Source organism: Hyalella azteca, unplaced genomic scaffold (assembly GCF_000764305.2).
Source record: "Hyalella azteca isolate HAZT.00-mixed unplaced genomic scaffold, Hazt_2.0.2 contig7808, whole genome shotgun sequence".
Lineage (NCBI taxonomy): Eukaryota > Metazoa > Arthropoda > Malacostraca > Amphipoda > Hyalellidae > Hyalella > Hyalella azteca.
In genome coordinates, this window is record NW_025937922.1 from 11,217 (window position 1) to 27,359 (window position 16,143).

Sequence of the window (16,143 nt, forward strand, 5' to 3'; positions counted from 1 at the left end):
CAGATTATAATCTGATGATACGTCTTTCTTTGCTGTAGCTTGAATACTGTAAGAGTTATAAAGTTTTTAAGATAGTGTTTTTGGATATTTAAATTGTTCAGGAGAGCCAAATAAAGTAAAATTTATTGAAAAAAGAAGAACATGCCAAAAAATTCTTGATATTGTAGCCCTAGCTTCCCCATTGCCAATTATTTGCATTTAGGATGCCAGCACACGTCTTCAGACTTATTCTTATCNGTTATTGATTTTTGTATTATTTATTTTTCAGTTCACCAATGATGAAATAACTGATAACCCTGTCCATGCTCCCTATCCCTAATCATAGCTCATAACTCCTGAACGCAATTAAACTCATCCACTCAGTACACTGTAGCATAACCACTCAAAAATTAGCTTTTCTCTTGTACATCATTTTCACTGTATTTTTATTTCAATTTATTATATAAGACACCAGTCTTTCATTTGCCTTTTTCCTTAACTAGATAGAAGGGTTGTTTCCAAACCAAATTCAAAGTAGGTAACACGGCTACCTCACCCGCAACGTGAGACATCTACCCCGCAACATCGTCAGGATTTAAAATAACTTCACATTAACTTGGAACTGGGGATGCATTACTTCCCCAAGTGGGATCAAGGTTACCACCACTTGCCAGCAGTAAGAGTGAACCTATGCAGAATTCTACACTGGTATGCCAGAAATTAAACTGAAATAACAGGTGGCAGGGTAATAATATGGCTTAGTTAAAAACCAAGTTGTACAAACACTGGGAAGTGTGATCCCTTCATACCCAGTGTCTTATTCAATCAAAATAATACAGACCACAATGAGTGCTGCCAGTAAGTTAACTGAGTTGCCTTGCAAATTATAATCATTTCCCTTATACCGGCTGACATTACAATATTTAATCAACTTAATTTTGTTCGGTACATCACCAAGCTTTAACATGAAATCATGAATCAGTAGGATTAGGACTTCAGATTTGAAAATGTAGTGCAGACTCATGTGTTGTGGTCAGGCTGTAAAGAATTAGCCTTTTAGCTTTATATATTGTTGTGTTTCCAAGCTCCATATCAGCCAACTCAATTCTCAGCCTTGAAGTGGCATCCATCAGCAATCACAAATTATGTTTTGATCAATCAACAGCAACACCGTCATTGCCCAATTTGAAATATTGAGCAGAAGTTTCCTAAAATTGTGGCTGGAATGATTGTTTCACAGGTAATTTTCAAAAAATGTGGGTGAAAAAGTCGTTTTTCTAATTTTTTACAAAATAAATTGATACAAGGCCCATTGAATGGGTAAAAGTATCCAGATTGACTGTAGTTTTTCTCTGATTCTTGGATGACTTCTGCTCTATTTTTCCCCATTATTTTATACTTTTCCTTAACTTCATTCTTGAGTCCTATGAAACATAAGTAGACCAGTACTGTAGGTATTGTGTATATCATACACAATACTCACAATATCATTACATACATACATACACAATATCATTATCATACATAAGATATTAATTGCAATATTGAGTACCTAGATGAAGAAACTAAAATTACCTGATAAACATGGTCTGTTCCCACCTATGGGTATGGACTGTATTGATTGTAAATTATGATGCATTTAGAATGAAATAATGAATTTAGTATCCTCAACATATGTTGTGCTTGTTTCAGACCACTTTATTGTCTGATGTCATGCCTCGAGCGGCGCCGATGGCAGAATAGGATGGGTATAATCCTACTTCTATGATGTATTATCACTATTTTAACTCCAATATTCCACAATTTTGGTCAAACTCAGAAATTCGACAGAAGCCACCCATGAATGAAACAAATACGATCACTCTTGCATTGTAGTGGACTCATTTTTATTACCCTTGCCTAATTTCTTTCAGTAATAGTAAAAAAGTGCCCCATTTTTGCCTGCAATTTTTTTTAATCACTCCAAAATTGATAGTTTACCTGAAATTTAGGAATATCCTCTCCTATATTCCAGATTGACTAAAGCATGAGCATCTTTGTCTCATTCATGGGTGGCTTCTACCTAGTTTTCCTGTTTGACCAAAATTATGAAATATTGGAATGACAATACTCCAGGTAGTGGACGTTGTTGTTGTTCGTTACGACCGTCACGCTCACCGAAAGGGAGGCTCTGGTGGTGGCCGGGGGGAAAGGGTGAGGGGGAGATGGGCGAGGGCAGAGATAGTGGTCAGGAACGCCGCTGCTTCCACGGGGCTGTCCCACAATGAGGAGACGCTGAGAGACGTGGGGAAAGCGGGGCAGGCGAAGAGGTGCTGGACGGACTGGAGAGGATCCCAGCACTCCGGGCAGGCGGAGCTAGGGGAGCGTCCGATCCTAGCAGAGTAGGACGCCAGTGAGCTGCAGCATCCCGAGCGGAGCTGGGATAGTGCCGAGCGGTATGGGCGAGGGAGTGAGGCCTCCACTGAAGCAATCGGCGGTGGCGGGGCTGCGAGGACGGCGTTTATGGCGTCAGTCGCCGCAACGCGGGAGGCGATTTCCGGGGGCGAGGGGCTGCGATTTCCGCAACGCAGGAGGGGAGGGGCTGCTTGGCCTCTCCGTTGGTACCGGCGGCATTATACCATTAGCCAAGAATGGTGTGAGCAGGTGGCCAAACCTCGACTGGATAGAGGCTTTCATGGGACGGTCCACGAGGAGAGTAGAAGCAATGAGGAATGAGGTATGGGAGGGCTGGAGGGCGCTGGGAGGAACTGGGTAGAGGCCAGGTCTATGTGAGCGGATAATGGGAGGACGCCGGTCTCCTGGTGAAGATGAGCGATCGGGGCTATTTTGAGGCAGCCGGTGGCTAATCTCAGTGCAGTGTTTTGTATTGTTTGCAGACTAGCAATTGCTGTGCGTGAGGCAACAGGGTACCTGATGGGGGCCGCTTAGTTGAAGATTGGGTGCGTGATGGTTCGGTAGGGGGCAAAAATGTCCTCCATGGAGAAGCCCCAGTTGGTGCCGGCGAGGGCTTTTAGGATGCGAAGGGATACCGTCGCTTTCGTGGCTATGGCTCTAACGTGAGAACGTGAAATGCGTATCCCAGGTGACACATAGGATTTTGGGGGTCTTATCCAGAGGGATGATGCCGTTGCAGATTGTGGCAGCAGGGTGGGATCGAGATTGGTGGGTGTCTGGGGTGAAGAGCGTGACTGAGGACTTGCCAGGAGCCACGCCCAGTTTCTTGGCAGCCGACCAATCCGAGACGTTCCGAAGGAGCACGGCGAGATCAGCCTCAACAGCGTCGAGCCTCGGGGACGACACGAGGATGGTAAGGTCGTCCGCATATGAGACAATGTTGGGGTCGGCACTGGGATATCGGAGATGAAGTGGTTAAAGAGGGCCGGCGAGATGACCGAGCCTTGGGGCACTCCCGAGTGAATAGCTGTGAAAAACGATTGCGTTCTGAGGTAGAGGCAGGATGCCTGCCTGCCTCCAAGGTAGCACAGCCATCGAACCAGGTTATGATGGAGGTCGGAGGGCGCGATCATGCTCAGAAGGACAGGGTGGTCGACACTGTCGCTGGCCTTCGAGAGGTCGACTGCAGCGGCGACTGTGCGGGATGGAGGGCGCCGAGAGTTGAAACCCGTCGCGATCTGGTGCGCGAGCGGGAGGAGGGCGGTGACTGTGGAGTGTCACGGCTTGATACCATGTTGCGAGGGGACGGTGGTGAGAGATCCTAAGATGTAAGGGAGCACGAGACGCTCACGCTCTAGGATCTTGGCTGCAGGGCAGAGGAGGAAGATAGGGCGGTACGATGAGCCCTGGTTTACAAGTTTGCCCGCTTTGAGGATTGGAATAATTATTGAATTTTCCCAAACGGATGGGATAGAGGCTGTGGAGACGGAGATGTGGATGATACTGTTAAGGAACTGAAGGCCACCTGGGCCGAGGTGCTTAAGATGGAGGACCGTGAGGCCGTCAGGACCCCGAGCGGAAGAGTTGTTGGCGGCTGCGATGGCGAGCTTCACCATATCGGGGTGAAAAGAGAGAAGTCCCTGTCGAGGGGATGTTCAGCCCGGATTCGACTTAGAGGCGGCGAGTGGAGGGGCTATGAGAATGAGGAGCGATCGAAGTGAAGAGCTTGCAGAAGGTGGAGGAGTTCTTGTGCTGGAAGGAGAGGGAATTCAGACCAAATTGGATTGGCTGATTAGGGGTAGGGCGGTTCCGCTTTCCGGCGAGGGAGCGTAGGAGATTTCAATGTTTGGAATTGTTGGTACGTCTGCTGCAAGACGCAAGATGCATTCGCCAGGTGTTCCTGGCGTGGGCCTGTATGGAGATGCCGATTTTTAGGTTGAGCTCTGGGAGCCGGGGGTCGGTTGGGTTGCGCGCCCTGATGTCATCCCGTTGCTCGATGAGAAACCGGGTGCCAGGGGTCAGGGTTGACTGATGTGGAGAAGTCCTTTCGGAATCTGAAAGAGGTGTGCTGTCTGGCCTCAGTCGTCACGATTTCTCTCTAGGTCGATTTTCCGTCACACGAGGTGGGGGGGAGGGACCATCTCGAGAGCCGATTCGATGGCTGCCGTGTAGGCGTGCCAGTCAGCTTTTTTAAAGTTGACGTAGGAGCGGGCGGCCCCGGGGGTCGGGGAATTAGCAGAGGTAGGGAGATGGATCAGGATGGGCAGGTGGTCCGAGTTGAGGGCAACTTGAGGAGTCCAGAAGGTGCTGAGGAGTAGATGACCGCTGATGATGACGAGGTCCGGAGAGGAGGGCGTGCCACGGGAGGGGAGGCGAGTAAGGGAGTCCTCAATGAGGTAGACGAGGGAGGAACCCGCGACAAGGTCGTCGGCTGCGGTTCTTCGCGCTGCGGCTCTCTGGTCTTCCGTGTGGGAGAACCAAGAGGGATGATGGACGTTAAAATCACCCACTATCAGGATGTCAGCCGGGAGGGAGATGATGTCTGCGAGCTCCGGGGAGTATCCCGGGGGGCAGGAGGAGGCCGGTGGGATGTATGCATTGATGATACAGAGAGGGCAGCCATTATAAGAGGGGTGGAGATTGCTGTAGCCTCCATGGTGGTGTCGCCGCGTAGGAGGGGAGAGATGTCTCGCCTGGTGTTAGGGACGTCATGGCGGATCAGGATGAAGAGACCGCCACCGTGACCTCCGGGGCGGTCCCTGCGCTCTAGCGCGTATCCGGGGAAGAAGGGGGAGCGGGATGCAGCCGATAGCTTGGTCTCTTGGAGACAAGCGACAGCCACGTCGTTCTTGGCGAGGTAGGCAGCCAGTTCAACTGCACTTGATTGCACCCCATTGCAGTTAAACTGGAGGACGCAGAGGTGGGAGTGGGCCAGCATGGGTGGAGGCTGGGAGGCGAGGAGGGGGCCAGGGAGAGGGGGGTCTGGCTGCGATCAGGTCAGACCGGGTGCACGCAGGGCAGATCCAGTCTTCGGATTAGAGATGAATGGAGCGCAGACCGGAGCATCGCTTGTGGGTCCAGGCGCTGCACCTAGAGCGCAGGAACGAATATCATCGCCACGTAACTGGGAGGGAGCAGGGGTGCGGGCCGGGGTTGGGATGGATACCCTGGGTTAGGAGAAGGACGAGTAGGAAGAAAAGGTGAGAAGAGAGAAGGGCATAAGGTGCCCCAGGAAAGATAGGCGGCCAACGATTTGGGTAGGGGGAAGGGGACGCCGAGGTTCCCCAACCGTGGTCGAAAAAATTAAGAAAGGAGCCTCCGTCCGGTAACGATCCGGGCAGGGGGACCTCTGCCGTTTGGCCTGGCCCACGAGTATGCCGGGCATCCGGCCGACGCGCAGGTCAGGGTACCCCCACGACGTAGACGCGGCAGAGATCGGGGGCTGATAGTGGACGTAGCCAGGGACATCACAGCGTAGTGGACATACCGGGTGACACCACAGCGTACATGCATCAAACCAGGCGTGTTGTAAATGCGTTGTAGAACAACTATACTACACAAGCACAATGTAGGTCGAGGCAAAATTCATTATCTCAAAGATACCTAGCTACAATCAAGGCAAATGGCAGTCACTGGTTGCCAATTACACTTTTCAATAGATCACATTTTTCAAACACTGTGACTGCTACCCAATAGCTTGAAATCAGAAGCTCCACAAGTTCACAGCCAGTATAGTCTTCATTGAAGCCACACTCCAGTATGCTCTTTGTGTTCCGCCACACTCGACTGTCCTCTCCACATTGCTGCAGCCAACGAGGTTTGGTTAGATCCCGAAAAGTTTGTTTGGGTGGAGAGTCGAAGTTAGTATGGAGGTAGGTGCATGCTACGGTGTACCTTCCATGAAGACAATACTGGTTTAACCCCCAATCTTATGACATGAGTAATCAAAGCAATATTATCATAAGCCTACTTCCCAGGGTTGGCAATGATTAAATCAAACTGATTAAATCATTTGATTTTTTATAAAAAATCATGATTTAATTATTTTTTTCATTAATTTTATTTTTTTATATATTCAAGTATATTGAGTGGCAGTCTTTAGTTTATTTTGAGAGAGTCTCATTCATGGTTTAGTATGAATGTTCTATGACAAATTGGAATATAAACCAGTTGCCTTTAGTGTGTAGGTATTACGTTGCAATGAATTGTATGTTTTTGGTACAGAGGCATAAGTGTTGCAATACATTGTACATAGCTAGCAGCTTAGCTAATTCTTATAGGGCTATAAGTAGTCTTTAACTATTTGACTATTTGTTATAGTATATTAATTTCATGATACAATTTATATGTGTTAGCTAGCTTATATAAGAAGGGTTGGTTGAGATTGTATTGCCCTTTTAGGCTATTTAGAAAGATTTTCACCCTAACATGAGTATTCTAATTAAAATATTTAATTTCAATCTTTAAATATGTGAATTTATAACTAGAAACAAAACAATTACAATTATAAAACTATATATAATTAAATGCAGTGAATGGAAATAAAATGTTTGAATTGTATACATGTTAATTTCAAACAGTGTTAGCTTTTCTCATAAGTCTCGTTTCAAGTTGTTTGAGGTTTGTTTGGTTGTCGTTCAGTTAATGGTTAGTATTGGTTTATTGGTCTGAATCAAATGGGAACAGTGCAGTCAGTCACTCAGTCACTACTAGTTGGTGTTTAGAGGGTAGAGTCTGGTAGATTTATAGGACATAAAACTAGAATATCTATTGATTGATAAAACTGTGCACTATTGACTGTGCTATCAGCTGCTTATCTGTTATGTGACTCTTTAATGTTTAGAAGATCTGCATTCCTGAAGTGTTGTTGTATGTTGATGCCAGGTAAATGGTTAATATTTACCTCGTTACCTTGCTCCATACAAAATTTATAAAGCTAATGAATAGACTTATCAATAATTGTCTACCCAAAAGTCCAAAAGTGGTAACACCACCTTGGCCACTCTTGAAGGCAATAACTGCCCTTCTTTAGCCATCCATATACTGTTATTGTCAGTAGGCTAATTGCAATATGATAAAAAACACATTCCAAACAAATGAAAAAGTGGAAAAATAAAAAAATAATTTATTTTTTAATTTTTTTTTAGTTTGAAAAAAAAATTTAAAAAGTCACCAACCCTGCTACTTCCCAAAAAAAGATACTTTCTAGTGAGCACGAAAACACTTGCACTGATGGTTGCTGCCACATACAATAACTTTAAAATGTTCCCTGTTTCATCTTCTCAATTTAAGTTTATTGTCCAGCTAAACTTATTAATGATATACACTATTTCTATGTTTCTATTCCATATGTTTTTCCAATTTTCCCCTGCAGTGATCATCAGGATGTGTGCATCAAAGACCATTGATGCAAAATTCACATAACTTTGTACCTATCTAACTGAGAGAATTTATATTTTGTTACAGATGTTAAAATTAAGACCTCTTGTTTGAGCCTCTACTGCTCTCTGTAGAAATTTCAGCCATATTGATTCATAATTATCATTGCATGGAGAGATGTCATCCATCATCAGTGAATCCAACCACCAACTCTCGGAAGCTGCAATGTATAGTGGCAGATGCCCAGAGATGAGCCTCAATCAAGTGTCTCCTGGTGCTGGCAAAATCAAGTCTGAAGGTAAGCCAAATTTCATGTGCCACAATCATCAATTGTAACAATGCCGAGGAGAGGCTGAGTTCATGTCCTGTGTTTTGCTACAATATTTGATAACATATTATGAGAATATGTCATCTCATTGTACTCTCTCAAACGAGTGCTATATATTTTTTGTCTGAAGTTCTCATTACTCATTAATTTGGTGAGTATCATACTGTGAGCTATCTTGCTCCACAGTTTGATGATGAAAAAGCATCAATGTATGATTATTTTACAGCTTGGGGGAAGGTTGACCCTTCTCCACTATTTGAAGTTTCTGCTGTCTACGTCAAAGAGGAACCTAAAGAAGAAACTGAAGACTTTTCCATTAAAGAAGAACCATTCTTATATGGAAATGAGGTAGATGGAATTTTTTGCAAAGCATTAGAAATGTCAGCATAGATTTGCAATAAAAATTATTAAAATTTATTTCCATATTTTAAATCCATGCAGCATCTTCAAGGGAGCAAATCTGGAGGCAAAGGTCTTTTCAGCATTTGATCTTAGTATTAGTGATATATTGTTAGGTATTAGGGCCCTGATAATAAAACACACATTTTAAATAAGTTATGGTAAATATAATTTTTAAATGCTTGAATTTTGTTTGCTATTCTAAATGCAAACTTTTAAAGCTTTTTCTATTGTTGTCTGAAGCCAAATTAAAATGAAATGTGATAGCCTTTATTGTAAAAAAACATCCCAAACTGTTGTATATTTTCTTGTTCAATTGTCTCTTTTTGCTCCTCAATGAGAATTTTGTAGGTCATTTCTCTCAACATTCATTTGCACAATAATCTTGGGAATTTTGATGAAATTTGTTTCTATTGAATATTGTTTATTGAATTTTTGTTTATCTAAAATATAGGGTATTGCCACGCTGCCAAAATACCCATAGCCCTATTGTAAATCAGCTTCCTATTAAAAAAAATTGTTTTGTTCTGAAATTAAAATGAAATTAATGTTTTTAACACTATGAGCACTGGAGTGAATGGTATTTTTAACACATGTCAATCAATATAAATATCACTCTAGTTATTATCCACATCATCCTCCACTTCTCTCCAGGCTTGTTTGACTGAACATCTCAGCCCTGCACCTGCATTCTATTCATGTGTGCCATTCAAGTTGGAAGCTCAAGTTGAGGCTCACACTCACCACTCAAGCTCCTCACAGAACATTTCTGCTCTCTTGGTGAATCAAGTATACAGCATGAATATATATACCTATTCAGTTATGTTCATACCATCAAACGGGGTAAAAAGGGACAGGCGGGTAAATCGGGACACACGTCCCACATTTGGTAGAAATGTTGTAGCAGCTAAACTAATCAAAATATTGCAAAACTAAAAATAGTGGCATAAACTTCAACATTTTTACTATTTATTAATGTATAAAGCTAGTGAAGAAATCAAATATTTACTATCTCTAAAAAATTGCTGGAAAAAAGTGTGAACAGTGTGAATTTGGAAAAGTACCTCTGCTAAAGTCTGGAGTAAAAAAATATTTGCCGTATTAAAAAATTTTACTTACATAAAAGTTACACCCTGGTGTCGGCTTGAAAACATAATTGACGGAATTTGCCTATCTCATTCCAAAAAATAAATGGCAGCCATTTTTGCATGACGGGGTAAAAAGGGACACCCCTGGGGTAATTAGGGACACCCTTAAAAATGCATTTACAGTAGAACCTCAGTTAGCAAAGGTGCCAGTTAACAAAAAAATTGATTAACAACAAAATTTTGATTACATTTACCTCGCTCAACAAGAAAAATTCACTTATTGAAAAATTAGTGCATCATTGGTCGTCACAAAACTGTACATAGAATGATATATATAGAATTGTGCACCGGGCATCATTGAATGAAAAGTAGTTGACCTAAACTTGATTTATTTCTCCAAAACATATGATGGTTGTCATTAGAACATTTTCTTTTTCAGGTATGTTTTTTACAATCTTTTTTGTTATAGTGAAATCACTTGACTTGATTAAAACTGTGTGAAATTACAAACCATACTGTAAGCTTACAGATACAGAAGAAATGCTACATGGCTGCTGATATAAAGCTTGCAGTGGACGAAGTCATTGTCAATGCTCAATGGCATGTCCATGGATACAGTAATATCACATTAATAATACAGTAATTAATGAATATGGTAAAATCATATCAATAAAGGAAAAACAAGTAAAAATCACAAAATGTCATTAATTTTACATCTACATTATCTCCAATGAAAGAGGACTTCAGAGTACTGTTAGTAATGGATGAGTACACTCTGCATGCTTCAAACGTTTTAAAATTAACTTTTATTGCAAGTGTCCCAGATTACCCCATTCCCAGGGGTAAATCGGGACGGTTTTNTGTAGCCGCGCCTCATGCGTCTTTAAGATGTGTATAAGAGACAGGATCTACACTATGGCAAAAGTTTTTGAGAGACCTAAAATTTCTCCCAATTCCTTAAATCAAGAATATTTTGCCTTATTGTTGGTATTTAGGTATAAGTGAATAAGTTTAAATGAGTGAGTAAATACAGATAGTGATACATGTTGATGCACCCATTATACCCATGAATATGAATCTGGTGAGTGAAATGTAATGATTTTCTTTCATCAAAAATATGTAGTTGTCAATACCTTCTTTGATTTTCTCTAAGCAAAAATCCAATCCTTGAACAAGACATGTAGGTAGGTATTATAGAACAGATAGTTATTACATTAATCTATTACATTGAACAAAATATCCTCTCTTCCATTAATTTTCTGGGATCACATACAAGGAAGGATGGAAAAGGTAATCCACACATCATTGGGAGGTGACAAATGGAAAATATTTTTTTTAAGGTCTACAAAATAAGTTCTTTTATCTTAAAGTTACCCATTATCTGCTTGTGTGAATACCGTCAAACGGGGTAAATCGGGACTGCCGTCCCACATTTTGTAGAAATGTTGTAGCAGCTAAACTAATAAAAATATGGTAAAACTGAAAATAGTGGCATAAAGTTAAACTTTTTTACTATCTATATAGCATAAAGTAAATCAAGAAATCATACATTTTTCACGTCTAAAAAATCCATGAAAAAAAGTGTGAAAAGTGAGATTTTGAAAACATACCTCTGCTTAGGTCTGTAGTAAAAAATATATGCCATATCAAAAAATTCTACTTACATAAAATTTGCACACAGGTGTTGGTCTAAAAGCGTGATTGACAAAATTCTCCTATCTCATTCCTAAAGAAAAATGGTGGCCATTTCTGCATGACGGGGTAATAAGGGACACCCCTAGAAATGCATTTACAGTAGAACCTTGATTAGCAAAGGCATTAGTTATGGATGAATTTGATGAAAAAATAACAATAAAAAAATTAACAATAAAAAATTTTTATTTATATTTATCTCCCTGTGAAAAAAATGACACTTGACAAAAAATTTATGCATCATCGGTCATCAGAAAATTGTGCAGAGAATGTCATAGAATTGTGCACCGGTCAACATAAAAATGAAAAGTATTTAACCTAAATTATGATTTATTTCTCCAGAAAATATTACGGTTGTCACCAGAGTATTACCTACTTTCTGTTTCTGGTATTTTTTACAATATCTTTTTGTTATAGTGATTCATTTGACCCAATTGAAATGGTGTGAAATTACAAGCCATCCTGTCAGCTTACAAATACAGAAAAGTGCTATATGGCTGCTGATATGAAGTTTGCAGTGGGCAAGGCTGTAAATGCTCAATGGCATCTTCATAGATATGGTAATATCACATCAATAATACGGTAATGTATGGATATGGCAATATCATATCAATAAAGAAGAAACAAGTAAAAATCACAGAAAATGACATTTATTCTACATCTACATCATCTACAAAGGAAAATGAGGACTTCAGATTACTGTTAGTAATAGATGAGTACAATTTGCATGCTTCAAACATTTTAAAATTAGGTTTTATTTCAAGTGTCAGGGATTACCCCATTCCCAGGGGTAATTTGGGATGCTTTTATTTTGCGTCTGGCACCTTACTAATAGCATATGAATTTTTTTAAGAACCCCATACGATAGCCCTCGCAAAGAGCTATATAATGAGCCAAAACTTGTTTATGAAATGTTTCATGGTAAGAAGTTATTGACAAAAAACGCTCAAAACTGTCCCTTATTACCCAGTTTGACGGTATAACAGGTGCACACACACAGCAGAGCAAGCCCTACCTAATATGGCCTTAAACCGTCATCAGTAAACAAAAGTTGCATTATAATATTGAGCTTAGAGCAATGAGGCCTCGTTTAAATATTTTAAAGTTATATTCAGTTCAGTAATTTTGCTAGGTACTCTGTTTCATGCTATAGAATAATATTGCCTTGCCGTCAATGTCAAACCCATTGCCCTAATGTTTAATGGCCTTTGAAGCTAAATGTTTAATGTTGCTGTTATTATATAAACTTAATTTACAACTGGTTTTAATCTATAATTTTTATCTTCAGTGCCATGCTGGTGGGTCAGTCCCGGCATCAGGAGACGCTGCTGGCGGCGCTGACGTCTCTGAGGCGTCCAGCTCCAAGCAACATCTGCGGCTTGGGTGTTCACAGTGCGGATTGGTGGGTGCAGGTGCAGGCCAACTGCAGCACCTAGAACACTTTGCTTCCAATGATCACCAATGCCACTCCTGTTTAAAATCGTCTGCCACTGAAGCTCAACATATTCTCTCAAGGCATCCTCAAGGGAAGTCTCTTGAAGTCTCTGGGAGGGAATGTGCTGATGGTTGCAAAGAAATTCTGCACAAGCGTTGCCTCTCTACACATTCAGCCATGAAGAAGTTTGGCTGCTCTGATTGCGATTATGCTTGCAAAACAAAAAAGGCTTTGCGAAGACATTTTCTTCAAAAACATTCAACAGAAAAACATATTCAGTGCGCCAAGTGTGATTATGCTTGCAAAACAAAAAAGGCATTGAAAAGACATTTTCTTCACAAACATTCTACAGAAAAACCTATTCATTGTGCTGAGTGCGATTATGCCTGCAAAACCAAAGAAATCTTGAAAAGTCATTTTCTCCACAAACATTCAATAGAAAAACCTATTCAGTGTCCTAAATGTAATTATGCATGCAAAAGAAAAGAGGATTTGAAAAGACATTTTCTTCAAAAACATTCAACAGAAAAACCTATTCAGTACTCTAAGTGTGATTATGCTTGCACCACAAAAGAAACCTTGAAAAATCATTTGCTTCACAAGCATTCCACAGAAAAAACTATTCAGTGCCCTAAGTGTGATTATGCTGGTGCCACAAAAGGGAACTTGAAAAGTCATTTTCTTTACAAGCATTCTACAGAAAAACCAATTCAGTGCCCTAAGTGTGACTATGCTTGTACCACAAAATCGAACTTGAAAAGTCATTTTCTTCACAAGCATTCTACAGAAAAACCTATTCAGTGCCCTAAGTGTGATTATGCTTGTACCACAAACGGGAACTTGAAAAGTCATTTTCTTCACAAGCATTCTACAGAAAAACCTATTCAGTACCCTGAGTGTGATTATGCTTGCAAACTAAAATATAGCTTGAAACGCCATTTTCTTCGCATGCACTTGGTAGAAAAACCAATACAGCGCTAAAAGTGTGTTTATCCTTACACCACAAAGTGAGCCATGAAAAGATATTTTTTAGATAAGCATTTGTCAGAAAAAGCCTCTTCCAATTCTCTATGTGTGATGATACTTGTATCAAAAACACATTTTCGAACTGCATTACACTCCAGGGCATCATAAAAACAAGGTTTCATGGACCGAAATGTGAGGATGCATTTGGATGTAAATAACTATAAAAAAATTAAGTGCAGAACATTTGATCTTTTGAGACAACAGGACAAAGTTTTGTACACAACCTAAGGCAGCCACTGCCACCAAGGAAGAGGGCGTCAGCTGTTCATTGTCACCCTGAAGCAGCAGTTGCTTGGGGCAGCAAAAGACTTCAAAAGAGAAAGACAAAACCTCTCGCTTGTTGAGGCCTAAATGCCGCCCCATTAGAATATAATCATGATAAATATGCATCTACTTTACTAGATACTGTTCTACTTTACCTGTAGATCAGTAATCTACTTTATCTGTTGATCAGTAATCTACTATACCTGTAGATCAGTAATCTACTTTACCTGTAGGTCAGTAATCTACCTTATCTGTTGATCAGTAACCTACTTTGCCTGTAGATCACTAATCTACTTTACCTATAGATCAGTAATCTACTATACCTGTAGATCAGTAATCTAATTTACCAATAGATTAGTAATCTACCAGTAGATCAGTAACCGTGAGAAACACGAGATGGTTTATCGAATTTATCTTCCGTTGCTGGTAACATTTGTTTCATGCTTTTTGGGATATTTGGCTGACTAAAATTCGTTGGAAACCCGAACAATGCCGATTTAATAATGTTGGAAGGGCTAAAATAAATAATTTATTTTCATATCATGCTTATTTCCAGAAAGTCTTGTCCATAAATAGGGTTGAATTTATATTTTATTTTGGTGCTTTTGGACTGACTTCTTTATTTTGTTTCCTTACACTTCGACCGAAATATAAACAAAACTAAGCGACGCCTCCGCTCTTAGTTGTCCGGATCCGAGGTTGTGTCCCGCAAGTTCATTAAAACGATACCCCTCACGGGGGGTTCTGACGTGTGTCTGTGCTCGTCCTCGTCATAAGTCCTGTGGGATTTCACGTTCCTAGTGGGGGATTGAATCTTATTGATTGAATCTTTCGCGTTCCTAGTGGGGGAACAATCCCTGTGGAGGATTGTTCCTGAGCGCCCAACCGCTGAGCTCGCGGTGTCTGACTGTAGGTCTCGGTTGTGGGGTCAAGTTATTATGTAGGTAGGATTCCTTGCATTAAGTTATTATGTAGGTAGGATTCCTTACATTAAGTTATTATGTAGGTAGGATTCCTTGCATTAAGTTATTATGTAGGTAGGATTCCTTACATTAAGTTATTGTGTAGGCAGGATTCCTTACATTTCCCTTCTCTGTCTCTCGTGCGGGCGGCCGACGTCCCGTTTATGCGACCTCTTGTTCGAATGTCTTAGTTTCTGTTGCTTTTCGCCTGTCCTTCCTTGTCACTTCGTCTCTTTGAGATGCTAACGCTGCTTTCGAGCCAGCTTCAAATTAATGCCATAAGTGTATTGAAAAAATGTGAATATATTTTCCAAAAGGAATTCAAATTTGACCGAGTGTCGATAAGCAAGGACTGCCAAATTTCTACAGCACAAATTTGTCAACATTTTTCAAAGTAACAAGACAAGTTATTGCTCGGAAATTACAGTAAATTGAAAAAAACTTTTTCCGGTCCCAGTATGTCAGTAAAACTCAACCACCTACACTCAGAAAAATGAAAATTGTTCTGGTAGCATTGCACTTTTCGCCCCCAATGACCTCTCGGACAAAAGACCCTGAGAAAATAGAAAAAATATAAAAAATGTGATAAAACTTGATGAGCAGCGCGCCCTGCACGGCGCAGCGGGGGGAAGATGGTGTGAGCACCAGCTAGCTGTGATAAAACTTGATGACCATGCAGCGCGCCCTGCACGGCGCAGCGGGGGGAAGATGGTGCGAGCACCAGCTAACTGTGATAAAACTTGATGACCAGCGCGCCCTGCACGGCGCAGCGGGGGAAGATGGCGCGAGCACCAGCTAACTGTGATAAAACTTGATCACCAGCGCGCCAGGCAAGCCCTGCACGGCGCAGCGGGGGAAGATGGTGCGAGCACCAGCTGACTGTGATAAAACTTTGTGCATGGAAAATCAACATTTCCATCCTTGTAATATAATCTGGCCTTAACAATGCTACAATTAAATGACCGACACTTTTTATCCGAACTCTATGTACATAATGTAAATTTTGAAAATATAACGAAATATTTGCTTCTGTGTTTTAAGTCCTTATTTCTTTCAATGTATTATTATGAGACCAGAACATCACCGTCATCCTAAGCGAGTTATTACGGTCATGTTAAGATAAATAACCAATAAGTACAAATTAATTACGATATTAATGAGGTGAGCCGAGTTGAAATAAGATGAGTCGAGTTGAAA

At 41.2% G+C, this 16,143-nt stretch overlaps 1 protein-coding gene across 1 annotated transcript; it reads left to right on the plus strand.

Annotated features, from left to right (window-relative positions):
* The first annotated feature begins 7,839 nt into the window (after positions 1–7,839).
* On the plus strand, positions 7,840–15,674 carry LOC125178201. The gene is made up of 5 exons (XM_047881393.1): positions 7,840–8,050; positions 8,307–8,428; positions 9,134–9,259; positions 12,548–12,972; positions 15,626–15,674. Exons 1-5 carry the CDS (start codon positions 7,930–7,932, stop codon positions 15,672–15,674), a joined length of 843 nt encoding a protein of 280 aa, XP_047737349.1. The 5' UTR covers positions 7,840–7,929.
* The last annotated feature ends 469 nt before the right edge of the window (positions 15,675–16,143 follow it).